The sequence below is a fragment of the Sturnus vulgaris genome, chromosome 10 (genome assembly GCF_052056855.1).
Source record: "Sturnus vulgaris isolate bStuVul1 chromosome 10, bStuVul1.hap1, whole genome shotgun sequence".
Lineage (NCBI taxonomy): Eukaryota > Metazoa > Chordata > Aves > Passeriformes > Sturnidae > Sturnus > Sturnus vulgaris.
Genome location: NC_142252.1, coordinates 2,570,809 through 2,595,257, shown reverse-complemented (window position 1 = coordinate 2,595,257; position 24,449 = coordinate 2,570,809). Strand labels below are relative to the sequence as shown.

At 42.4% G+C, this 24,449-nt stretch overlaps 1 protein-coding gene across 1 annotated transcript in view; it reads right to left on the bottom strand.

The window, feature by feature from the left end:
• Positions 1–15,676, bottom strand: part of ARHGEF4 (Rho guanine nucleotide exchange factor 4) — a 203,940-nt gene extending 188,264 nt beyond the window's left edge. Inside the window, exon 1 of the mRNA XM_088170536.1 lies at positions 15,520–15,676. Coding sequence (XP_088026662.1) covers positions 15,520–15,546 — 27 coding nt within the window. The 5' untranslated portion in view covers positions 15,547–15,676. The remainder of the gene's footprint in view (positions 1–15,519) is intronic.
• Between the last annotated feature and the right edge of the window lie 8,773 nt (positions 15,677–24,449).

The window sequence follows — 24,449 nt, the reverse complement described above, 5'->3', positions numbered from 1 at the left end:
TGTCTCAGGAAGACCACAAATCTCAATCCACAGCAGAGGGAATGATTAAAACCAGCATAGAAACCCTGTCCAGGGGCACGCCAGGCAAAAGTCATGGCCAGACAAGGCGAAGGGATGAGCATTCAGGACAGCAAGGACAGGTAAGCAGGCAATAGCCTCCAACTTAGCACACAAACATTTGAGGGGCTGGGCTGTGTGGGGCAGGAAGTGACTTTGTGTAGAATCATAAAATGAGGAAACAGATTTTCACTCCACTAGAATCATGAGAGAAAAACACCAACAACACCTCTCTGCCCCTCCTTTCCCCCATCCCCAGAGAAAGAGCCAAGACCAAGTAAGACAGAGGAAAGGACCCAGCAGTGAGGGGACAGCTCAAATGGCAGTCAGCATGGCAGGAGGAACCACAGACTCACTGTGAGAAGGGATCCTTCAGTGGGATCCCCCTGCTCCAAGTCCCCTGACCACCATCACATCCTTCTGGGATCAGGATGAATCCTGGTGCGCCCTCCCAGGGTGGAGCCAGCCAGAGCAGCCCATTGGCAGGGTCTGCCCTGCTCCTCTACTTCCCTGGAGAAACAGCCAGGAGATGGTGGGAACTAGGTGCCTTGTTTTTGCTGGGCAAAGCAAAAGGAAATAAAATGCAGCACTGTTGAACTGTCTCGGGATGTGGCTCCAGTCTTGGTTCTTTAACTGCTGGATGGGAGAGCACTGTAAGCTGGGGTAAGGTGTGGGAATGGTCTTGGGATACTCAGTGAGGAGCTGTCGCTTTAGGGTCCTACCGTGGTGCTGCCAGAGGTGCTGTGCTCCTGGAGAAACAGCTGGGGCCATGATCTAGACCAGGTTTTATTGCCTGTGGCTTTGCAGCAGCAGGGATAGAGACTTAGACCAGAGTTTTACCCAAGGAATAAGATTTGCATCTGTCAAAATGATCTCATATCCAGTCTTCCTCCTGCTAAGCCAAAGGACAGGCTGTAGGAGGGTTCTAGTATGTCTTTTACCATTGGTGCATCTTAGAAATATGGCATTATGCTTTATGTGCTTATTGGGGGACAGAAAGACTGCCAGAATAAAGAGGCAGATCAGTGTTTAGTTTTGAAGATGGAGAGCCTGGTTTGCACTGCTGTCATCAGTCACCTGCAGCGCCACAGCTCCTGTCCTTTGTCCTGTCCCCCTGCACCACCACAAAGCCCTAAACTGTGCTGGGAACTGGGGTCCTAAAGCTTGCTTGTATACCTACACCAAAAATGTATAAAAGGAGCACCACATCTCCTCTCTTTATGAATGGTATAAGTGAAAAATTATTGAGGGTCACCAGTAAAAAGTAACACAGTCCTTATGTGTTCACACAGCTCCATACAACTGGATGGGTGGAGCCACGTGGAACTGAGAGGTCAGGCACGGCTAGGGAAACGGGACACTGAGATGTGGGCTGCAGCACCCTCTGTATTGTTGGCCACTCTCCAGCCAAGTCCCACCACACACATTTATGTGCATGATTAGTGTTCCTGCAGCCTTTGAATGCAGGACAGAGAATGAGTTCAAAACTCTGCATTAGATCACAATCTCTCCCAGGACTCCCCAGTCACACACACACACACACATACACACATCCCTGGGTTACCTGACTGCCCTTCCTGCACAGAGCTAATAGCAGTCACCCAGAGCCACTTCCCTTGGCAGGAAGCACTTATGTCACCTGTGTTCTGGATCAGCAGGGACACTTCCTGCACTTGGCCTGCTTAGCTTTAACACAGGGCAAGAGCAAATTCCAAGCCATATTCCTGGGGCTTCTCTCTTAAAACGAGCAGTTCCACACTGACCTGGCCCCTCCACCCAACAGCACTGGAGCACAGCAGTCTCTGGACCTTTAACTGTTCCCTGTGTGTTTCCACACTCACCTTCCCAAATACATGGAGGCTGACTGGGACTGTGGATAGGGATTTGTTTTCTTGCCCATGTGGTTTGCAGAACTGCCTTTCTTTGCTCCTTTATATTTGCAGGCACTGGGCATCCTTGGGGTTATGAGTGGGTGTGGGAGTTTCAATGAGAAAGATTTATTGTAGAGATAAAAGAATCCTGTTTGATAACACAGACTCTGATGATGATTTACAGTATTATTTCTTCATGGTCTAAGTTGTACTTGGACATTTCTCATACAGAATGGATTTCTAGTCCATTACTTTCATAAAGGATTTCAATAAATCTCTCTTGAGATGTAAAACACATATGGAAGTTTATCAGTGAAGATGTAAATCCTATATTTGTCTGCCATGCCTTCTACCTGACTAGAGGTGGGATGAGGATGTCAGATTTGGTTCTTTAAAAGCTTTTGAACTACACTGTGATGTGGTAAAGGCACATAGTGGTTTGTGTTATTTCAGTTTTTCATATTGGTATTATATGGAGAGGTTTCAGGTAAGCTGTACTAGATATTGACACAAGCCTTTTTAAATCTACACACATAATTCTGTAAACATATCAACAAAATTCCCAGATGTGTACAGCCTTTAGACCACAAACAAGGCAAGAGCACCAAGAAAGGAAAGCATATTTTTCACCACATGTTTTCAGCAGAATCAAAGGGCATGACTCAGTTTCCCTTCAGTCCTCGGGAGCACAAAGGACCCTGGTTTGCAAGTTGAGCAATAAAACCCTCCAGTCCCACACTAACAGCACCACCACAATGAGCCCTTCATTAGTCACCACTTCCCGTCAAACTGTTAAAGGGGACACCAAAGGTTTACCAAACAGCTAATCCTTGATAATGAAAGATTTCCAACAAAGCTGCCTTTCCAGGGAGTCTGGGCACTTTCACATTAGCAAGAAGTGAATAGACAAAGTGGTTCAGGAAACATGCCAAACAGTAGCTCATGCATTGAAACACAAAGACCTGCAGTCTTCAGGGAGCTAAAGAAAAATTACAGTAGTGTTTTGCATTCTTTCTTGTCATCATAATTACTTTCTCCTTCAATTTCTTTCATATTATTTAATGAATAGTCTTCCAACTACAGAATATATACACGCTTGTCTCTTAAACTTCATTTGCAGATACAAATCAGTTTCTGCAGTACCTTATCCCACTCTCCATGTGAGCCAGGTTCCCTCTTTTTGCTGTGGGCCTCTTCTGGATGTATGCCACTTTTCTTACTATCAGTCCCTATGCAACTGTAACATCATTGACCACCACCACCACCTTCATTTCTTCAGGGTTTTGTTTTACTTTGGTATTTAACAAGTCAACAATTGGATCTTTTACTCCTGGGGTCTATTTTAAGGCGGCCTAGTTTAGTCAGATGCAATTAGGCATTTAAGATCCAAGATAAGTATTTTTCCTTTAAAATTGTAAAAGCAATGCATATTTGGATTTAGGTAAAGAATGTCAGGATTAACATCAAAGCATGAAATATAAGGGTTATGGAAACAGCTTTTCTTTTTGACAGAAGGTCAGAGCAAAACAAGTTTGGGGCAGCTGAAGAACCAGTTCACAAGGACAGAGGAGCTGTAGGGCAGACAAGTTTGGGTATGGAAGCACAAGCTGTCTATAATCCTGAATGCACAGTGGAGCCCTAAGAGGGACTGTGACACCCTTGGTCACCTTCCCTGCCACTGGTCACTGGTCAAGGGAGCAGGAGGAGAGCACAGCTTGCGTGTGCTGTACTGTCTCATGCAGGAAGCAACACTGGCCATTCCTGACTCACCCATCTATCCCTTCATTTTTCCTCTCCAAGGGAATATGAAGGTGTGGTTGACTTCACTGGGAACACCTGTCCCTCATTCTTGTGTGCGTGGTGGGGCAGAGAAAGGGAGCCTGTTGGAAAGGAGATAACTGGTGTAATTCAGCACTGAAAGTCCTTGTTACAGAGCTAGGCTGACACCTGATGGTCCAAGCTCAGGTCAGAGCATGATTACACTGCTGCTCATGCTGGCTACTGACAGACAGCTCCACTTCCCATGGCAGTCACTTTAAAGAAGAGGCTTTTTCATCGACACTCATCTGCATCTAACCAGTTTATATTCCAGCAGAATTAGGCAGATTACGAGTTGAGCTCCCAAAGTTCCTCTTTGGAGTTCCTTCTAACGCCTGGGTGCCAGCAGCCAGCAGAGGGCAAGCTGCCCCCACTTCATTTCCTTCAAAAATATCTCAGCACTTTTAGGCTGAGCTAGATCTGGGGGAAAACACTAACCTGTCAGTGTTGGGAAAGAAAGACGAACCACACACCTGGTGTCTCTCCAAATCTGGAATAACTAAAAGCGTTCTTGTGAGACAAATGTAACAATCTTCATTTTTTATTTTCTAAACTAAGTTGTTAAGTCTTGCAGTGAAAGGATACTGATGAAACCTGCTTGAAGCTACAGGTACTGGAGGTGTGTGCTCTCTGTATGATGCACAAGAAGTTTTTGTGCTGAGTGACCAGCCATAGCGTGGTGAGGATGTGAGGCTTTGCCAGGAAGCATAGATATTTTGCCAAGAAAGCTCCAGCTTGTGGGGCAGGTCACTCAGGTGAGAGCCTGCTTTTTTAGCAGTTTGTTGGCCCCTGGGCTGAACTGGACCCACTGCCTGTAGGTGTACAGGCACAGTCTGTCAGCTCAGTCCCCACACGGGGACTGCCCTCTCTGGGCAGCAGAGAGCAGCCAGGGGAGTGCACCACCATGGCAACCAACCTGCTGTTTTGGGGATGCTCGTGTTCTGTATCCTGTCCATCTCTGAGAGGGTCAACCTTATCAGCAACCACAAATGCATGTCTGCTTCCCCTCAGCCCATCCATCTTTCTCCCAGAGCCTTATTGACTCCTCAGGTGAGTCTCACAAACTCAGCTGAGGTGCAGAGGAGCTGCTGAACCCTTTCCTTGTGGCTTCCTTCTGCAAAGTGCTTGGGACTCCCATACTGGAAACTAGCCAGCACTTTTCAGCTCTACATCCCTTTCACTCCCAACCACAACCAGCATTTGGAAACAGTGGAATGTCTCTACTTCATGACAGAGATGTGCAAAATTGCATTAGTGCTTCAACTGAAAATACAGCAGAGAGAAAATAGGGTAGCTCGGGCTGCTTGACAACACCCCACTTACAACCAAGACAAATATATTATTGCCTTAAAAGTCCAAGGTAAATCAGTGAGACTTGGGTCTCAATTCTCCTACAACTTGTAGAAGAGCATATAAACCACTTGGAAGATGTAGGGACTATGTCTGAGCAAAGAATGTAAAATAAGGTTTACTATCAGAGCACTGTGATTTCTACAGCACTTACAGCTATCTCAAGTTGACCACTTGCCATATTGGAGTCCTCTCTTCCCTGTTTGTCACAGTAAAGTAATTGTACCAAAGAAGTTATATCATTTTCTCTCTTGGACTAAATGAATGGATAATCCTCATTTGCATTTGGCAGGCTAACACAGACCATTCACAAGTCTTGACAGATATTGCATATAATGGTCTCTGTTTTGTTCAGCTCCACTGTCCAAACATTGAAAGAGTCTCTACACATTACACTCTTTTACCAAAAGACAAAAGCTAAACTGTAACTGAGGTTTCACATCTATGCAGCATCTCTGTGCTCTTCTATACAACAGCTTGTTCCCCAAGAGACAGAACTGATGAAGCCTGGTTTCCTACGGATTTTTGCCCCCTAATATATTCTTTCTCTCCACATTAGTTCTGTTTCCACCTATAAATGCTGACTGACCAGTTGGGGCTTATCAATAAAAACACACATTTGGAGAGCTCCCTTGGTAAGAGCACTAATTTGAATATTCCTTGATTACTTAACTGCCAGTGCTTAGAAAACTTGCAGAAATCTTTGATACTCTATTACCTCTCTTTTAAATTTGGTTTAAAACTGTCAATAGTTCCAAAAGGTACATGCAATGAGACAGACTCTCAAGTGTCTCATTTCATTAGGAATCAAGCTAAAAACTTTCTAAAAAGTGATTTTTCAAGTTCTTCAGGACTGTAAATGATGGTCCTTTGCCATTTCAGGAGTCAGAGTGTAAACTTTGGTACTGGGTACAATTGCATTCCCCCACAGCCCATTTTAGGACAGTCAGGACTCCCAATAACCCATTCCTTCCACAGATGTGATGGCAGCAGAGGTTTCCATGGATTGGTATGCACATAAGGACAGAAACATACCCACACCCTTCTGGGATGCAGATTTGACAAAAACTATTCCAACCCCACATGAGAAAAGAAAATCCTACTAAACTCTGAGCATTCAAACACTTTCAAAAAGTGTCAATAAATGATTGGGAAGCTTGGCAGAGCAGAATGTGGTGTATAATGATCTGTAAAGTGTGTATATGTTGTGCTTAGTATGTGAATTAGAAAGGCTGGGCAGTGGGCATTTCCAATGCATAATACTTTCATCTAGGTGCTGGAGGGAGAGAGCACTGGATTCTTAGGGATTCTCTTTGTCAAATGATAGAGGGAGTTAACTTTATACACCTTCATCTATTTTCTGCTGTGTCTTCTGCAAAACCTCAGTCTGAATTCATTTTTTACACAGATATGCTGCAGACATCAGCATGTAATGAAGAAACATCAACAAGGTATAAGAAGTATGAGTATGCTCACCAGATAAAGGCTTATTGCAGCAGAACCTTCCAGCTCAGTGCTGCAAAGTGGTGAATCATTGTACATCAAATGTCATGAAAAGTGTCAACAATGAAATAGATCTGGGGATTCTGAATCACTTTCTACCCTTCAAAATATTTTCATCTGGATGGTGATGATTAAGCTTTGCTTCCTGATGTATCTCCTGCTGTACACTAAACCAGAAGCCTTTAATGGACTGTAAATCTGTGTTTGGAAAGCAGATTCCCCATTCATTTTTGCAACATAGCGTGAATAATTACATAGATAGTAACTGCAACCTTCTTGTTACAAACAAGAAAATATAATATGAAATGTGTGCTTTAGCAATTCATCTTCCAAAGGTTGAGCTCAGGTTTTCCTTATTATAATTTGAAATACCTCATATATTTTACATGCTGTCTACAGTAGAAAGTCTCAGAAGATATTTCTCCAGGAAAACCTGGTGAAAACAGTAGTTTAATAGCTTCATATATGTGATATTTAAAGCAATATATCCTGCAGATTATGCATCTTAATTATGATCCTGAATTTGCAATGAGACACTCCAGTGGCAACTAAGAGTGGGCATGAAATTATTCATCAGTTTCACCTAACCAAGAAATTTCTAGTATTTGTTTCCTCATTGTTCTGAATGCAATTCCTCTTTCCTGAATACAAACCATAGAACAACTTTAATTTGATTTTAGAGGGAAACTGAAGCTGATATTCTTGTGTCATTGAGTCAACCTTGTAGGATCCATGTGCAGCCACGCTGTTCAGCATCCTGACTTGCTACCTAAATTCAAAATTAGTGGACAAATTCTGATTTGAAATCATACTGGATCAGGTAAAGTTCCTGTTGGGAGCACAGCTTCCCCCGGGATCTTTCATTTTATTGCCTGAAGAAAGGCAGGAATTGAGTTCAAGCAGAGAGAAAAAAATTACTTAGGTGTCCCAGGCTAGCACAGCACTAGGAGATCTTTAAGGGGATGAGGGATCTTTAAGCCATGCACTTTGCCCCACTGAGGAACACTGCAATGGAAAGATGAACAAGTTGCACCTCCACACTCTTGCTACAAACTCATAAGCAGGCATCTCCCAGGAAGAAATCCTCCTTCCAAGCATCCCAGTGCTCTTTGTATGGTGCCTAGCACAGCCACAGACAGACATGTCAACACTGATGTGAAGTGGGGATATTGGAATGCATTTTATTCCCATTGTGAACCAGGAGGAGCTCCTGGGTTCCAGGAGGAGCACCCTGAACAGGAGCTCCTGTTTGCATACACAAAGGGGAACAGGTCCCAAAGGGCTGAAGGAAGCCAGAGCAGCAATGTGTGAAGGAAGCAGCTCTGTGCTGCCCTCAGGCAAACCTCTTGTCCTCACTGGCCACGAGCCCAGCAGTTTACAAGCCAGTTTCTACAGAAAGTGATTCTCTGCACCAGGCAGGCACAGGGAACACTGCAAGGAACAGTTATAACAAAACAGGAGGTGACAGTGATGCAAGCTCAAATGTCATGCTGTAAACAGGGGCTCACTGTTGAACATGACTGCCTTTTATCTACTACTTCAAATGGATGCCAAGGAAAAGCCTAGATCTGAGTCAATCTAGACTGAGAATAGTTATAGGAAATAATATTGTGGTTTTCTTTCAGTCTTTGGGATCCATTCATTCCTAAAATAAAGGATAGACAATATATGAGTGTTAGGTTATCTGCATTCAGTTCCTTGTTCTGTCTTAGGCTTGCTGAATGACCTCGAGCAAATAATTCACTGTATTCACCCCTCACTCTCCTTTTTCTACCTCACAAAAAGATACTGGAAGACTGAATGCATGGAGAAGGCAATCAGACACCATGGTGATAAGTTCTATACAAAAAAAGCCCCACAACTCTATACAAAAAAAGTACAGGCATGTTTAAAGGAAAAGATAATGCTGTTCTGATCCTCTATAAACTCAGTGCTTTCCTGAACTTTGAGAAAAGCACATCGTTTATAGAGAGTCAGGATAGCATTATCTTTTGGGTTTTCTTCTTCATTATAAAAAATTGCAAATCAACAAATGCTTTTTTATCATTCTTTTTCCTTCTTTGCAAAGGATGTGGTTGGTCATCTTCTAAGTTGAAAGTTAAATCAAGTTATCAGAAAGCTATAGGTGAATTTATTACATACCAATGTCATGTTAAAATTAAATTTGACCAATGAAATAAACTCATTCTCTTGACTACAGAGCAAATACCTGAAAAGTGTAATCAGTGAATGCAACAATTCTACCTGTTGTGAACTGAGATGCACATACCACCACTGTACTCCTTCTACAACAACCTTTGAAGTACCAGAATGAAAGCAAGTTTAAACTGCAGACAAATGAACACAGAATCTCTCTCTGCAGAGCTTGCACTGACAGCAGAGATCAACACTACACTTCATCAACTCAGGAGAAAAGGATCAACAAGGATCTGTAGCAGCTTTGTTATCATAATTCAGGTTACAAACACACAAGGCAGATGATTTAGTGGGCCTTTTTGCTATTATTTAATCAAAGACAGGATCTGGTAATGCAAGACAAGAACTCATATCTATCTACTAGAAATGTATTTCATTTATAATGGGAAATGCTGACTTTTGCACTACCAGTTGACACAGCCCACTACTTGGGGGCAAGGATTACTGAAAATACTTTCTGCCCAGTCCTTCTAAAGGTGAGTACAAAACAGTGTCAGGGCATGTAACAGTATGTACACAGCATGCCTGCTATGGAAGTCTGGCCTTACACACAACTCTGGATGCTGCAGTTTTATTACTTACAGGCAGTGATAAGGTTTTCTATGGAGTCCTGTAATAAAAGGAGGTCCATATGTGTTCAGGGGCTGCAGCTATCTCAAATATGAACTGAATCACTAGTTCAAACCTAAACCACAATAGTCTGAAGTCTGCAGACAGCCACTGACCTATTCTGACCTATACTGACTGATTCTCAGTTGCTCAGCCATTTTTCATATCTTCATTTGAGGGAGGAATTTTTTAAAATGTAAGTATAACACTGTTGCCAGTGTTAAAGTTTCCTTGATCTTTCAAAATTTTATTTGACACTCAGGAATTCCAAAGGATGTTTCATTTGCTACACTGAATATAAAAACTTGTGCTCAGCACCTGCCACTTATAGAAGTCAGTCCTACAGTTATTTAGTCTTCATGACCACACTGACATGGGACTTTACAAAAAGTCTTTACACAATTAACCTCTGTGTTCTCCTTCTACATTTGCTGTCAGGACAGAAACACAGGCTTTTTCTCCACTAAAAACAATCCATGCTCTAAACAAACGTAGGGTTCTCATGTTTAACATAACACATTCTCAGTCATCATTATCACTATTATTGTCTATCACTTTCAATGTCTGTGCAGCTCGCAGGCATAATAAGCATCATGAAGAACCCAGAAGGAAAAATGTGAGTGTATTCCAATCGCATTTTACTTGCCAAACATGTAAGATGGCTTCAGGGGCATTTCACTCTTTGGAGATTTCTCATACAGTGTTTCACAAAAAGCCACTGCTCTTTAACCCACAGGCTGTCACTGCAGCCTCAGGAGAACTCTGGTTCCCTAAACACTCAGTATATCCTAAAGCACAAGTGAAAAGGAGATACAGGACAGATATTCCTGCTACATCAGATAGATTTGCTGGTGATTGGTGTGAACAGTTTGGTCCCAAAATGCTGACTTACTTTGCTCCATCAGCAGTAATAGCTAGAAACATATTCCATTCAGTATTTCCCTCTAGCATTCCAGTGACTGCTACAGGGCCATGTAACTATAAATGGGACAAGAAGGTTCTGCCAAGTAGAGGAATGGGAACTGTAGGCTCTCTGCTAAGATTTGTTTTATCATACTCTCTAACTATGGCATAATATTAGCCCTTCACCTCATTCTTTAAGTATGTCTCAGGTGTGTTAAGATAGCTGAAAGACAAATTGGATGTAAATGTCATTGGTTCCAAACTTATTACAAAACCATGTCTCAGGATGTTCTCCTTTTAGTAGCAACACTGCCTTTTTACAGACAATAACCAAAACACTAACTAATGCCAGAGGGCTGACAACTAACACCAAAAAGAAACTACTTCTTGAGAAAAAGGATGGCATGAGGAATCATTCTTCTGTTGTGCCAGGGGCAGCTTCCCCTCTGGCAGCTGAGGAGCTATTTCTCCCTTGTCCACTTTCACTTTAACCCCTTAATTACGATTAAACAAACTCTCTCTGGCAGTCAGGCAGGTCCATTGTGTCACATGTCAGCCCAGTCACATGCCCAGTTAATGCCAGCTTGCCATTACTTACACCTCTGTCATCATCTCTCTGGTTCATATCAGTGGACAGGACCAGATTGCTGGTAGTGGTCACAGTGCTGGCTGCTGAACAAGCCCTTGGAGACATGGGCTATACCATCAGCACCTGAGAAACCCCAGATCACTCTGTGAGATGAAACAAGGCACAGCAGTGCAAGGTTCTTGTTAGCCATGCAGGTGAGGTGATTAAAAGAAGGCTCAAGGGAGTGTGATAAACAGGAGTGGGCAAACAGGGGTGTGGCCCAGCTCAGAGGGTGTGGCATAGCTCACAGTGCAGCATGGCAGCTCACACAGACAGGATGAGCAGGTAAGGTGCAGGTGCAGTTCTTCGTCTGTTGTCTTTGTTGTTGGTTGGTTTTTACACGGTCAAAAAGTGCAGTTAGTAAAAGTGCATGTAGCCAAGTAGAACCCTCTAAAAAGGATGTGTCTGTCCACACCCTTCCTGTGCAGAGTGTTTGAGTTTATCAGTGGTTCCAGGGGGTGTTGCAGAAGCAGCCTGCCTGTGGTGTGAACAGGTGAATGATCCCCTTTCACTGGTGGCCAAGCCTAGGGAGGAATTTGAAAGACTAAGAAGTATTCTGGAAAGTGAAAGGGAAATAGATTGGTGGAGTTTCCATCTTTCCACTTTTCCATCTTTGAGGGAGGCCCACCATGAGTCAGAGGACTCCCAAACCTCCCACTGTCAGGCAATAGGAGGACACTGGTGGACGAAGGGGAGTGGAAGTGGGTCCCTGTTTGGAGAGGCCATAATAAAAATTCCTCCAGACGCTCATCCCCTAGCCAGGTGTCACTCCAGAAGGCCCTGCATCTAGAGGGTCAGCCAGAGGATGTAGAAGAAAATGCTCTGCCCAGTGAGCCTCCCAATTACACTTCATCTGTCAGACAGATCACCACCTCTGACATTAAAAAGAAAAGGGTAGTGGTAGTGGGTGACTCCCTTCTGAGGGGAACAGAGGACCCCATATGTTGACCAGATCCATCCCACAGGGAGATCTGTTGCCTCACTGGGGCTGAGTATGGGATATCACTGAGAGACTTCCTGGGCTGATTCAACCCTGTGATTATTACCCACTGCTCATACTCCAGGCTGGTAGTGATGAGATTGAAAAGAGGAGTGTCAGGGCAATATAAAGGACTTTAGGGCACTGGGTCAGGTGGTTGATAAGGCAGGAGCACAGGTAATGTTCTGTTCAGTCCCTTTGGTGATGGAGACAAATGTTGAAAAGAATAGGAGAGCCCATGCTATTAACAAGTGGTTCAAGGGTGTCATCAGCAGAATTTTGGGTTCTTTGATCATGGGGCAACTTTTTCGGCACCTGGCCTGCTGGAACCAGATGGGCTCCACCTCTCTGTTAAGGGTAGAAGAATTTTAGCTCATGAACTGGCAGAACCTATTGAGAGGGCTTTAAACCAAGTTTGAAGGAGGAAGGGAATGCAACTGGGCTGTCTGGCTCACTGGGGAGGTTCCAGATGACTGGAAGCTGGCCAATGTGACACCCATTCACAAAACGGGTGGCAAGGAGGATCCTGGTAACTATAGGCCAGTTAGCCTGAGCTCAGTACCAGGTAAGGTTATGGAACAGTTTATACTGAGTGTTATCATGCATCACTTACAGGATGGCCAGGGTATTCAGGGTATTAGACCCAGCCAGCATGGGTTTAGGAGGGGTAGGTCGTGTTTTATCAACCTGGTCTCCCTTTACAGCCAGGTGACCTGCCTGGTGGATGCAGGAAAGGCTGTGGATGTGCTGTACCTGGACTCCAGCAAGGCCTTTGACACTGTCTCCCACAGCATTTCTGGAAAAGCTGCAGCCCATGGCTTGGACAGGAGCACTCTGTGCTGGGTTAGGAACTGGCTGGATGGCTGGCCCAGAGAGTGGTGGTGAACAGTGCTGCATCCAGCTGGGGATCAGTCACCAGTGGTGTCCCTCAGGGCTCTGTGCTGGGGCCAGTCCTGTTCAACATTTTTATTGATGACATGGATGAGGGGATTGAGTCTTTCATTAGTAAATTTGCAGATAACACTAAGCTGGGACCTGGGGGTGCTGGTCAACAGCCAACTGAACATGAGCCAGCAGGCCTGGATCAGGAATGGTGTGACCAGCAGGAGCAGGGAGCTCATTCTTCCCCTGTATTGGGCACTGGTGAGGCCACACCTTGAGTGCTGTGTCCAGTTCTGGCCCCTCAGTTTAGGAAGGATGCTGAGATGCTTGAGCACATCCAGAGGAGGCAACGAGGCTGGTGAGGGGCTTGGAACACAAACCCTGTGAGGAATGACTGAGGGAGCTGGGGTTGTTTAGCCTGGAGAAAAGGAGACGCAGAGGTGACCTTATCAGTCTCTACAACTCCCTGAAAGGTGGCTGTAGCCAGGTGGGGTTGGTCTCTTTCTCCAGGCAGCACTGACAGAACCAGAGGACACAGCCTTAAGCTGCATCAAGGGAAATATGGGTTGGATATTAGGAAAAAGATTTTTACAGAAAGGGTGATAAAGTATTGGAAGGTGCTGACCAGGTGTGGCCTAGGTGCTGTTCCATCAACAGTGAACGCTGCCAGCCACTACAGGAGCATTCAGTACAAAGCCAGAAGCAGAGAGCAGCTCTGCTCCCCATGCAGCAACAGCTCTCCCTCAGTGCTAAGGGCAGGGGAAGAACACATCTCACCTTCACTGACTTAACTTCCACTGTGCTTTGACTTGCATTGCTGACTTTACTCCTGCTCAGACAGAGGCATCTGGCTTGGATTTAGTGATTCCTCAAATACAAACTGAGAAGAGACAAGCAGGAAAAAGCTTGAGAGCTATTAATTTTCAATCTCCTTATGACAAACAGGAAGCTGGACACTGAATTTCTACCCATCTACTGCAAGTTCAATTCTTCTGCTAATGCAGACAGTTTACAACACAGTGCCCTTTCCAAAGAGCAGAAACTGCACTGATTTGACCTGAGAAGTGTCATGGAGATAGGAATACAATTCTTTTGTGCCAAATGCCTTTCTTTTACCCTTCTGCCTCTTAGCTCCACCAGTCCACTCCCCTCCTTTGAGACCCCTGACTTTGCCTTTTTGCCCTGTAAACTCTGCTGTGATTGTTAATGTTATATTTATAATAAAAGTAACCAAATCAAATTGTCCTCTTTGTTCAAACTATTCCTTCAGTAACTCTTTTATATCAGTCTATATACCTGGATTCTATTACTCCTAATGAATTCTAGACTTGCATATTTATTTCACAATTCTCTACTGCTGTATTAATGACTGAATATAGCCTTAAGAGGACAATTCACATTTAAAAGGAGAGACTTTGATACGATTTTTACCAAACTCACTTTAGGGTAACGGGCAGGTATTGTGCCACACAAACCTCACTGACCTCGTTTCTTGTGTTAGAAAAGAGGAATTGGGTGTGCTCTGAGCAGTGCACACCAGCAAATAGGGGTTTGTGCCATGTTTTTATGTTTCCATGAATCTCCCTGTTCATTTGCTTTGAATAGCATGGGATATGAAATCATAGTTCTCTCCTTCCATACAAGAGGTTCGACAGGTCACCTACAGCTGTGCAAAAGATGTGGGTTTTTTCCTTTGGTCACAGCAAAGCAAGGCTTAGTGCAACCTGCCTGAGTCAAACACGACTAATGGTTTAAGTGCTACAGCTTGCAATCATTAAAAGTATGCCAGAAATTAAAATTACAAAACTGGTATAAACAGAAATCTGGAAGTGAGGAAATCACCTTCTTTTGAAAGACTGTTTTGACATTTGAGAACAAACGATTCAGATCCTGAATGGTAACCTCATTTCCATCCCAGCACTATTTCCTCTTGAAAGCCTGGAATGGGGGTGGAGGCAAGAGACTGAAAAGTGACACCCAGGGGGAGTGACCTTCCCGAGATAATCAATGGCTTCGCAAAGAGCAGCCAGCTCTACTGAATATTGATTAGCCAGTGCTGGCAAGCTCTGCTCCGGGGAGGTCAGCACTCCTGCCAGCTGCCTTGTGTGAGCACAAAGGGACCCTCAGCACAAGGCAAATTGTAAATGGCAGGTTTTATGTGAGAGGCACCATTCAGGCCCCCAGTAGAAGAAAAAACCCAAAAGTATGGCCACTGCATAAGCAGGCAAAAGGCAGCAGCAGTCCTGCTAACTTCTATTATTGCACTGTGCAATTCCAGGTTTACCCTAATAAACTTGTTTTAAAGATTATCCCTTGCAAATATGCGTGATACCATGAGTTGCCACAGGTTTCTCTTTCCTGAAGGTTTCACAGACATGTGAAAAGGGATGCTTTCACAGACACCTGCCTCCGAAGCTCTACCTGGTGTTACACCTCAGTACATGCCAGGCATGAGTACCCATTTCAAGGTGATACCATCTGCTGGCCTAGGCCAGCTCTGAGCACGCCCCTGGAGGCACAGCTGGGTGTTAGTACTGCATCCCTCTCACTGCACAATCTGTTCTAACTGTCCCATTCAGTAACAACGATTTTAGCTTTTTGGTTTTTTAAAATATAAATAGTTAGATATTAATTTTATTATTACATTCACTGGTTGATACATATATATATAGAATGCATACAGCTGAAGAAATTAGCTATTAATGATTAAGAGAATATCCTACCTTTTTAGAAGCAGAGTCTTTTTTCATAGGCTTTCTGAAGAAAGGGAAATTGTGACAGTCAGGGAAAAAAGACCTGGAAACAGTGTGCTTTAAAACAAAAACAAAAACAATTTTAAAATAAAATGAAAAAAAGAAAAAAAAGAGGAAGAAGAAAAGAAAAAAGTTCCAGTTTCTGCCCGGTGTAACTCATCTGACTTCAGTAGGGTTGTCCCAGAGCAGATTCGTCCCTCTGTGTTTGCCAAAAAGAAAACAACAGGAGCCAGCCAAAGGCATCTGCTTTTGCATTTCCTCAGTGAATCCGTTCATTATACTCTCCTGATAGAGAAGTTGTAAACAAAGGCACTTCATGATGCTGCATCGTGCTATCCATAATTACACTGTATGTGCTTCATCAGCAGACATGCTTCAGGGCACACTGCAAAAGCTTTTTATGTATTCAGGACTCTTTCTGACAGGGTTAAATGAAGAGAGGAAAAAGCTAATAGTTAAAACAGGAAAGGAAAACTTAACCTGAGCAGTTACTTAGAGAGGAGCTCAGTAAAAGAGGGAAGAGAGGAAACTATCCATACACACTGCAAAAAAGAGTTAGGAAGAGAATTTTTGCCCACCAGTACCCCAGTTAGCAGGTGTGCTTTAATATTCTTTCCTTAAGATCACACACCCTCTAAAACAGTAATCATGTTATGTGGTGCTCCCACATGAAAACCTCACTATGGATGGGGATTCAGAAGAATTTTTTAAAACAAAAAGTTTCAGTTTGGAAGCCCTCTGAAGCTAACTTTAGATAAATGGCCAACCATGCTCCGACTTCATAGTGATATAAGTCAGGTGTAACTCCCTAAAATGTAAGCATTAGAAAACTCTAGTGTCAGATCATAAGTGAGTCCTAAACACTATTGCTTAGCAGATCAGCTTGAAGTGCTTGGCAGTACCTGGTGCAAGTCATTCTCTGAGAAAAAATTATGTTTATCTTGTAAGAATATACTAACACTGCCTTGGATGTAACTAAGTCCAGAAAAATATAAAATTTCTGCTGAGAACTTTGCTTTTAGAAGTCCAGAATCGACCACCAGAATGTGTGTAATCCACACTCTCTATAGAAATATTTGTGTCTGAAAAGAAGAACTTGGAAAAAGGAAATTCTTTATGATAATCAACAGCCAGGTGGTCAGGGAAGGCAGGCATTCAAAGACTGGAAGCTGAGAGTGGTCTGGAAAGAAAAGCACAGACAGAGGTAGGAAGCAAAGGTGAAACAGTTGGTGGAGAGAATGTTGTAATAAATTCTACCTTGTACTACCTATATGCACCTATAACCTATGCTGCTGCAAAATCACAGTCCTAAGTTTGTTTGGGTTTTAACAGAAGTAACTTTTGGAAGTGAAAAGAGGTAATAGAAGTTGACCTGTATCAAAATACCCTAAAAATGGCACTTGACAATGTCAAATTGCTTTGAATGCTAGATTTCACTGTGGACAATGGAACAAAACAGCTTCAAAGTGCATATATCAAGACAACTATATTTGGATAGTTTAGCAGCAAACTGAAAGATTTCTAAACTGTGCAATTCTAGTTCTAAAAATTTATTCCATATCTGTTATTGTCAGTTACAATAGAGACCATAAAAGGAAAAATTCAGGCAGCTTTTTTCTGAATGCTTGTTACATAAAGATTAAAAACTATCAGGCTTGTGTCAATTGAAAAGCGTTCACAGATGAGTAATTACAGCTGAACATTAGCACCTCTGGAAAGGGATGGACATCCACATTTTCTTAGCCACTGCTCTAGGGACAATATATGGATGCAATATATAAGGGAGCAGCCAGTGACAACTGCGTACAGGTGACAGGGGAAGTAACCTACCTATTTCTCACTAGAAAAGCCAAAGCTTCTGCCTCACTTGGGCCCTTGAGGTTCAGCATCTTGCAGACAGAGCATATCCCAATAATTCTCTAAGAGGAGCTGGTTCTGAAAGGAGTGATTACATGGCAACTCTTTAAAACCTTGCTATAAGAGCTTCAGACTTACTCCTCATGTTACTATATAAAACTTGCTGGCATTTATTTCCCAGTCATCTTATTCATGAGCTTGCCCTTCACAGAGAAGAAAGGAAGCCAGGAAAAGACATGAACAGACATTACCATGTCAGAAAACTTTCAGCCAAAGCTTAGTCATTCCATACAAATTCAGAAAGACTGGAGACTTGTTTAGCTGGAGTTTCAAGGTTGTTCAACTCAGTGTAACAAAGAGGGAAGGAGACCCAATGTCACAAAATAATGCACTACTACTTGTCAGCAAAATGTACTCCATAATAGCTTTTGTAAAAGTCCTCTCAGCATTTATAACAATTAGTTACTGTATTAATGATAATTAATAGCATCTTATCTAGCTATTCAACTCCAGAGATGTTCGAGTCTGTAACACAGCATTTGCTCATTCTGGATTACCAAAGGTTTGACCCTCCCATCATGGCAGGTATACATATTTGTGGCTACTGGCACAAAGAAATCCCTGAGACCTGCAGGAACCAACTGGAATAAATTTTCCCCAGACCTTGCACTACAGAGAATAGAACTGAAAAAACTTTTAGACTTGTCTGAAGGAATCAGCTTCAACAGGTCAAAAAGTCTTTAAAGATTAATTTTTGAAACATTCCTACTAGTTCCTAGGAAGAGAGCAAATGGGCACCCTTTGGAATTTTTTTGGCTTTTGCCAGGAAGGAGTCTGTTCTGAAGAAAACTCCCTGTGGAAAACTGGGTGAGATGCACATGTTGCCCCTTGAACTCTGAAGTTGAGACATAGGGATGTCTATAATGACCCTCTAGCTGAAGTGGAACCCAAGCCACACATCCAGGACAAGTACACAACGCTCACCATTTCTGTGAAAAACCAGTGAGAAGTGCAGTGGGCTCCATCCACGGGGCTTTCAGCCACAGCTTCCCTCTGGGCAAGTCTAGGTCTGGACTGCAAAGAAGGCTGAAATACAGAGCTACATGTGGCCAGAAGTGTTGTTTCAAGTGGCTTGGGATCAAACCATCCTGATTTGCACCCAAACCACATACGATTTCAGGCTTGCAATTTAGCCAAGTGTTGCTGAAGGGTTCACAAACTTTAGTGAACTTGGCTTGAACTTTACATTGGAAAGGAAAAAGTAAAATAAAACTTTCAAGTTGAAAGTTCTGCCTAAAGTCATTTTGCCCATCTCCAATACTGATGCCTTATAAAATAAAAAGTTGGTGTTCTGTTCTAAACAGTGATCCCAAACCCCATTCCTTATACGTATTTTCCCAGGTTTCTTTTTCTGTATGGGCCTTTCCCACCTCATGGGTTTCACATAAACTGATTTTTATATGAGGATGAAGATACTCAGCTGCAGTAACACTGTAGCCTATGCATAATCCTTTACTCACAGGAGTAAAATCCCTCCATCCCAAAGAGCTCACTTAAGTAATGATAACATGATAACATTCTTTAACATTTTCCAAGGCCAAATGAGAAGTTGTTTTCTGTTTTTAAAGAAAGACAGAAAATAATATAATAGAAGAACTTGGAAAATAGATCATGGTCCTGTGAGTCGTGGTAAATCCAACATTAGGGTCACAGATTCCATTATGTGCCTTGACTTATTAGTCTGAGATATAGGCAGATGGATAGAGAGATAGATAGGTAGAGATATATAGATATAGATATAGATGATATAGATGATACAGATGATATAGATGATATAGATATAGATAGACACAGATGTACAACACCTTGCTGTACACCAAGGTTCTGGGAGTTTTGACTCTTCCTAGAAGCAAGTGCCCCACAGTTTGTCTGGAGAAGTGCATGTTCTTCTCAGGGAGGTCTTTTCCCTCAGTTTCAGCCTCCTTTTTAAATACACTCTTAAAGTAGGCACTAAGATCTGGGGAGCTTTAGGATAAAATGCAAAGGGGTTCATAAAAATGAGAAGAAGGGAGAGTGAACCATCTGTAACTAGATAACTCTTGAAGCTATACCTGTTCAAATAACTAGATTTTAATTTAAAGCAAAATTAGTTTATCCCCAAACAATGAAGTTTCCTGAAATTTGTTCTAAAATAGCCTTCAACACTATCTGCTTTTCTCCATGCTCGTTTTTAGCCTGTTCTTTCAGCTTGTTTCTTTTTTTATAGAGCTACCATTTTTGTAGTGGCAGTAGTAAACTATTTTTAAAAACCCAGCTTCAGAAACCTCGCTCTGACATTATGAATAGAAAACAAAGTAAAAACCACTACTAATGTCTTCTAAACCATTTCACATCATCAAGGATCACATATTTGAAAACAAATGAAGTTATCAGATTTCTGAAGAACACATTTTTAATTCCGCACACTTGTAAGCCATTGCATAATCACTTGAGTTTTGTACTTAACCTGAAGACCTGGCAAATAAAAATAGTCCCTGCCTCTAACCTTGTCTTTTTACTGTCATGATAATTCACTCCTGGTGCTGTTCAGGGGAAGAGCAAAGCAATATCAGGATCAAATACAACATGTAAATAACCCTGAGACACCGAGGTTTCCCCTTTGATCTACTGAAACAACGACATCTCTCTGATCATTTAACAGTATAGTCCCTGAATCTTTTCACAGCTGGTGTATGTTTTACAACACAAGTCCTGACCTTGTCTAGGTAGGTTTGGTTTTCTTGGAAAGACTTTCTGACAGCAAATGAGATTGTGGTATAGTCCCATGCTCTTGGGGCAATGACGGTGTAAGGAAGTTCCAGCTGATCAATACTGTTTTTATCCTGCTTTTACGACTGTGCTCTGAAACGTGGCACTTCCACGGAAGGGAAAATTTGGTGGGCCAAGAGAGATAGAAATTAGGTTTCCAGACACGTCTACTCCTAGACTTGTGGAACTTGCTAAGAGTTGTGTTGCTACAAGTGTGTGTGTGGGTGGAAGAAAGGGACTAATAAACAAGTAATTAGGGGTTGGAACTGCTCAAGGCATGAGCACTACCAAAAAAGGCACTTAAAAGCCAAAAACAGTTGCAGAAGCTTCTCAGCAATGTCCTACCATTTTTTTACACAACTAAAAATAAATCTAATCTGAAAACTTAAATGTTCCATTGCTTTTGGATGGTTTTTTAACTTACAAATTGTAGATGTCATTCAAATTAAACTTTCTCTCCCCTGCTAATGAGCAGGCCATTTCCCCTCCCTCCTGCTCTTTGTAATGCAGTGATAGCTCCAGGCTGCTGCCCAAATCAGAGACTTGCTGTGCAAGGCACACAGGCACATCCTTCCTCTCAAAGAGCTGCATACATCCTGATGGCAATAAGCAAGTTTTCCTTTAGTATAAAGAACTGATGCAAAGAGTTTATCCAAGGCCATGTTGGAAGCTTGAAGGAGTGAACTCCAATCTTCAGTGTGCTCACACAAGATTGAGCACATTTCCCAGTCTGGAAAGGCTGAATCTACTGAATTGAAAATGTACATTTGGATTGAGCACACGTGGGAAGACAGTGCTGTGGGATGGACATCAATCCACAGTCTGTGCTTCCAGAGATCAGGGTTTGGAGAAACACTGGTTCCAGCCATGCTGCTGCTCCCCTGGGAATCCGTGTTAGTGGTCCCCAACACAAAATAAACATTGCTCTGCACAGGACTTCTGAACACAGGATCATGGAGCCAAAGGTTCCATTCTCTTAGGACTGACAGATGCTTGGAAGCAAACAGGATAAAAAAGGGCACACATCCATGGGAACAAAGATGTACACAGAGCCCTGGTTTCAGCAAGATTGGAAATCCCACGAGATCACAGTGGATCACTTCTTTTAAAATTAGTGCCACCCTGTGTTGTCACCCTCACAATTCAACAGGCAGTTGCTGCCTTTGGAGAGTGGCAAACACTGATCTGATGGGCAGTGGGAAACTTTCCACTATTTATGACCACTGCAGGTCCCAGCATGTCTTGTGTGCAGATTTGCTCTAGAAGCCTTTGCCTGATTCTTGCAGCTAAAATACAATTTTTTTTCTCTCCGTTTTTTTTAGCCTTTCTGTATTTCTCTCTGGTTTTGGGGGGTTTTCTTAGGAGGTTTTCTCCTGGTTCCATTGCATTTGCTGATGTCAGTCCCCTTCCACTCTCTCTGCTGGGCTTCTTGGCTGCCTATTTATGTGGGAAGTGAAATGAAAGCCTGCACTTTTCTGATTAATACTGCTATACTCATTTTGAATTTTTATTTGGGGCTAAGCAAAGAAAAAAGACAATCCAGCAGCTATTATAATCAGCATCCTTTACAAGCTGATCCAAGCTCTAAAATACTTGAAAGATGATTGACAAGTCCAAGGATGAAAGACTTATTGTTTAAGAACTTTCCACTGCAAATTGGTATTTCAGTTTTCCTCTGCCATTGTAGCAGCTGAAAATGTGGGGTTTTTTTAAAATCAGACCGTCATGCATTCACACACCTCCAGGAGCTGGGAATTCAAGGGAAAAAATGCCAATTTGAAAACCTTAACTGGCAACATTATGAAAGTTATTGTCTCCTGAGCATTGACATCGGTATTTTCTGCACATTCTAGTTTATCACCCACGCGCTTCTCACCACACCTTAAGGGCCTGGTCTTTCTTTCAGCAGGGAGTGACTGGCTACCAAACTGTACTAGGCTTGTCCATTGTGCTAATAGGATTATAGCAAATAATACCCAAAAAACCCCTACTTATTCATATGGAAACAGCATTAATCCCTTCTGGCTGCCCCACCCCATAACTTTGTGTCTGAGCATGAGAGCTATCTGTCTGCTTTGGCAGCACAGAAACATTCACAAAGTGTTTTCCAAATACTAGGTTCTCTCCCTACCCCCCAGTTCTTTTCAGTTTAGCTCTGAAGAAACACATAAAGTATGAAAAAGACTATGATATTCCTTCCCATATAATTTAATATGGGGCATTGATACTGCATTCTGGGGAATAACAGCAAACATAATGACCAGGAAAAGGTAGAAATACAGAAGAAGTCATAAAAATATATATTTGTTATCCTGTTGATTTTCTGTTTCATACATGCCATCAGAGTATATTGTTAATCAGTATATGAGTTTTTAGCAAATACCTTTGCAACACATCTTACTGGCCAGCTTTTCCAGGTGCTGTCCAGGGGATAGATTCACACCACCTGCACCATGTAAGTGGATGTTATATTGACATTGTCTGCCTTAGTGGGCCTCACCTGTGGGCCTCACTGACACAGAAAATCAGCTGGAATGGCTAAAGAAAACCACAGTGCTGACTTCAGCTTGTCTTAACACATCTGGCCACTAAACCCTGTGGTTCAGCATGGTGGCTGCACATCCTGTGGCACTGCCTCTCTAGCAGAAGCAGAACCTGCTGGCAGAGTGTGGATCAGAGATTTTGGACTGGTAAACCTGGATGGACGTTGCTTAAAAAATTGCCTGTGGACTTGGATCTGTGCTCAGAGCTTGCTGCTTTATTATGGTAAGTAATTCTATCTGGATTCTTCTATTTGCTGGAAGCTGTCTAAACCACAACACTACAATCTCATCTATTGCATTAAGACAGAAAAGGTGAGCTCCCAAGGTTTATCCTGCCATTTTCTTATGCTAGAATCGAAATGATAGTCCACTTATAATGACTGTAACCAAAATGATACTATTTTCTGTAATCTACAAATAAATTCACTGGCTTCCTCCAAAAACAAAGCTAGAGAACAAAACCTGCCTTTGACTAAGGGAAAAATGAAGCCTATTTATTAATATTCAAAGCAAAGGGATAAAAGTTGCTTGCTTTTAATTACCCGTATTATCATACAATATTTTTACAGAAATTTGGGTTAGTATGATGGAAGGTTCATGGCTCTACAGAGAATAGCCTTTTTGCACCTAGACACACTCTGTTGGTGCAAACGCAAGTTTCCAAAAAAATGAAACTCCAGTATGTAAGAGGAATACTTTTGTTGTTATTTAGAAATGGAAATTGTGTTTCACTCCTTGCTCCTGAATGGTAGAGTGATGGAGCTAACTTTTAAAACTGCTCTGCCCAAAAATTCTTGTGGGTATTGATACATTTTGCTATCTGGCAACACCATATTAAACATTTTTAACTGCACAAATTCTTCCTTGTTTCCCAGTTTTCATCCAGATTTGTGAATAATCACATTCGGAGCACCACACTTGAAGAATCAAGTGAGAAGTTTTATTTCTTTCCAACACCAGTTCTGCTTTTCTTCCAACACAAAACATCAGGAGGAGAAAAAAAATACATCACCTTCTTAGATTTCTGTAATAATGAGACACTTTCTAGGAAGAGCATCAAATATTCCAGAGTGCACAAGAAGTGATTTGTTCTCAGTCATCTGCTTACAGGTTCTTAATCCACCCTGTGTACTCTGTTAGTCATGCAGGATTTCAGTCAATTTTTTTTAAGCTAATCATCAAGTCACAATTCAGCAAGAAAGTTCTGCCCTGATTCATGAGCTGCAGTGCTGCAGAAGCCTGCAGGTTTGCTACAGGAACTGGGCTTAAATTAAGAGCATAAAGAAAATAATGCAGCTTTGACTGATAGTGCTTTTTGACAACTGTGGTAGCTGAGAAAGGCAGTCCCACTGAAAAGTAGCTATTGAACATTCTCCCATGTAAATAAAGATGTGATAATTTTAAGAGAATGAGGTTGTAAAAAAGGGATGTGGCTGGCTTTTCCAACAATCATTCCCCAGGTTTATAAAGAATGTTTCAGAGTTGTTCAGCACATCAGTCTTTCACAGCCTGCACTCTGAACACACTGCTTGTAGCTCAGAGCTGGATCCAGGAGATGGCTTGATGAATACTAAAGACACTGGAAAATTTTCAATTTTTGTTTTTTTTCAGTGGGGAAAGGAAGAAGTCAAAGTCCCCAGCACACACTGAATGATTTACACTGCCCTTAAAGAACTGAATCAATACCCAGAA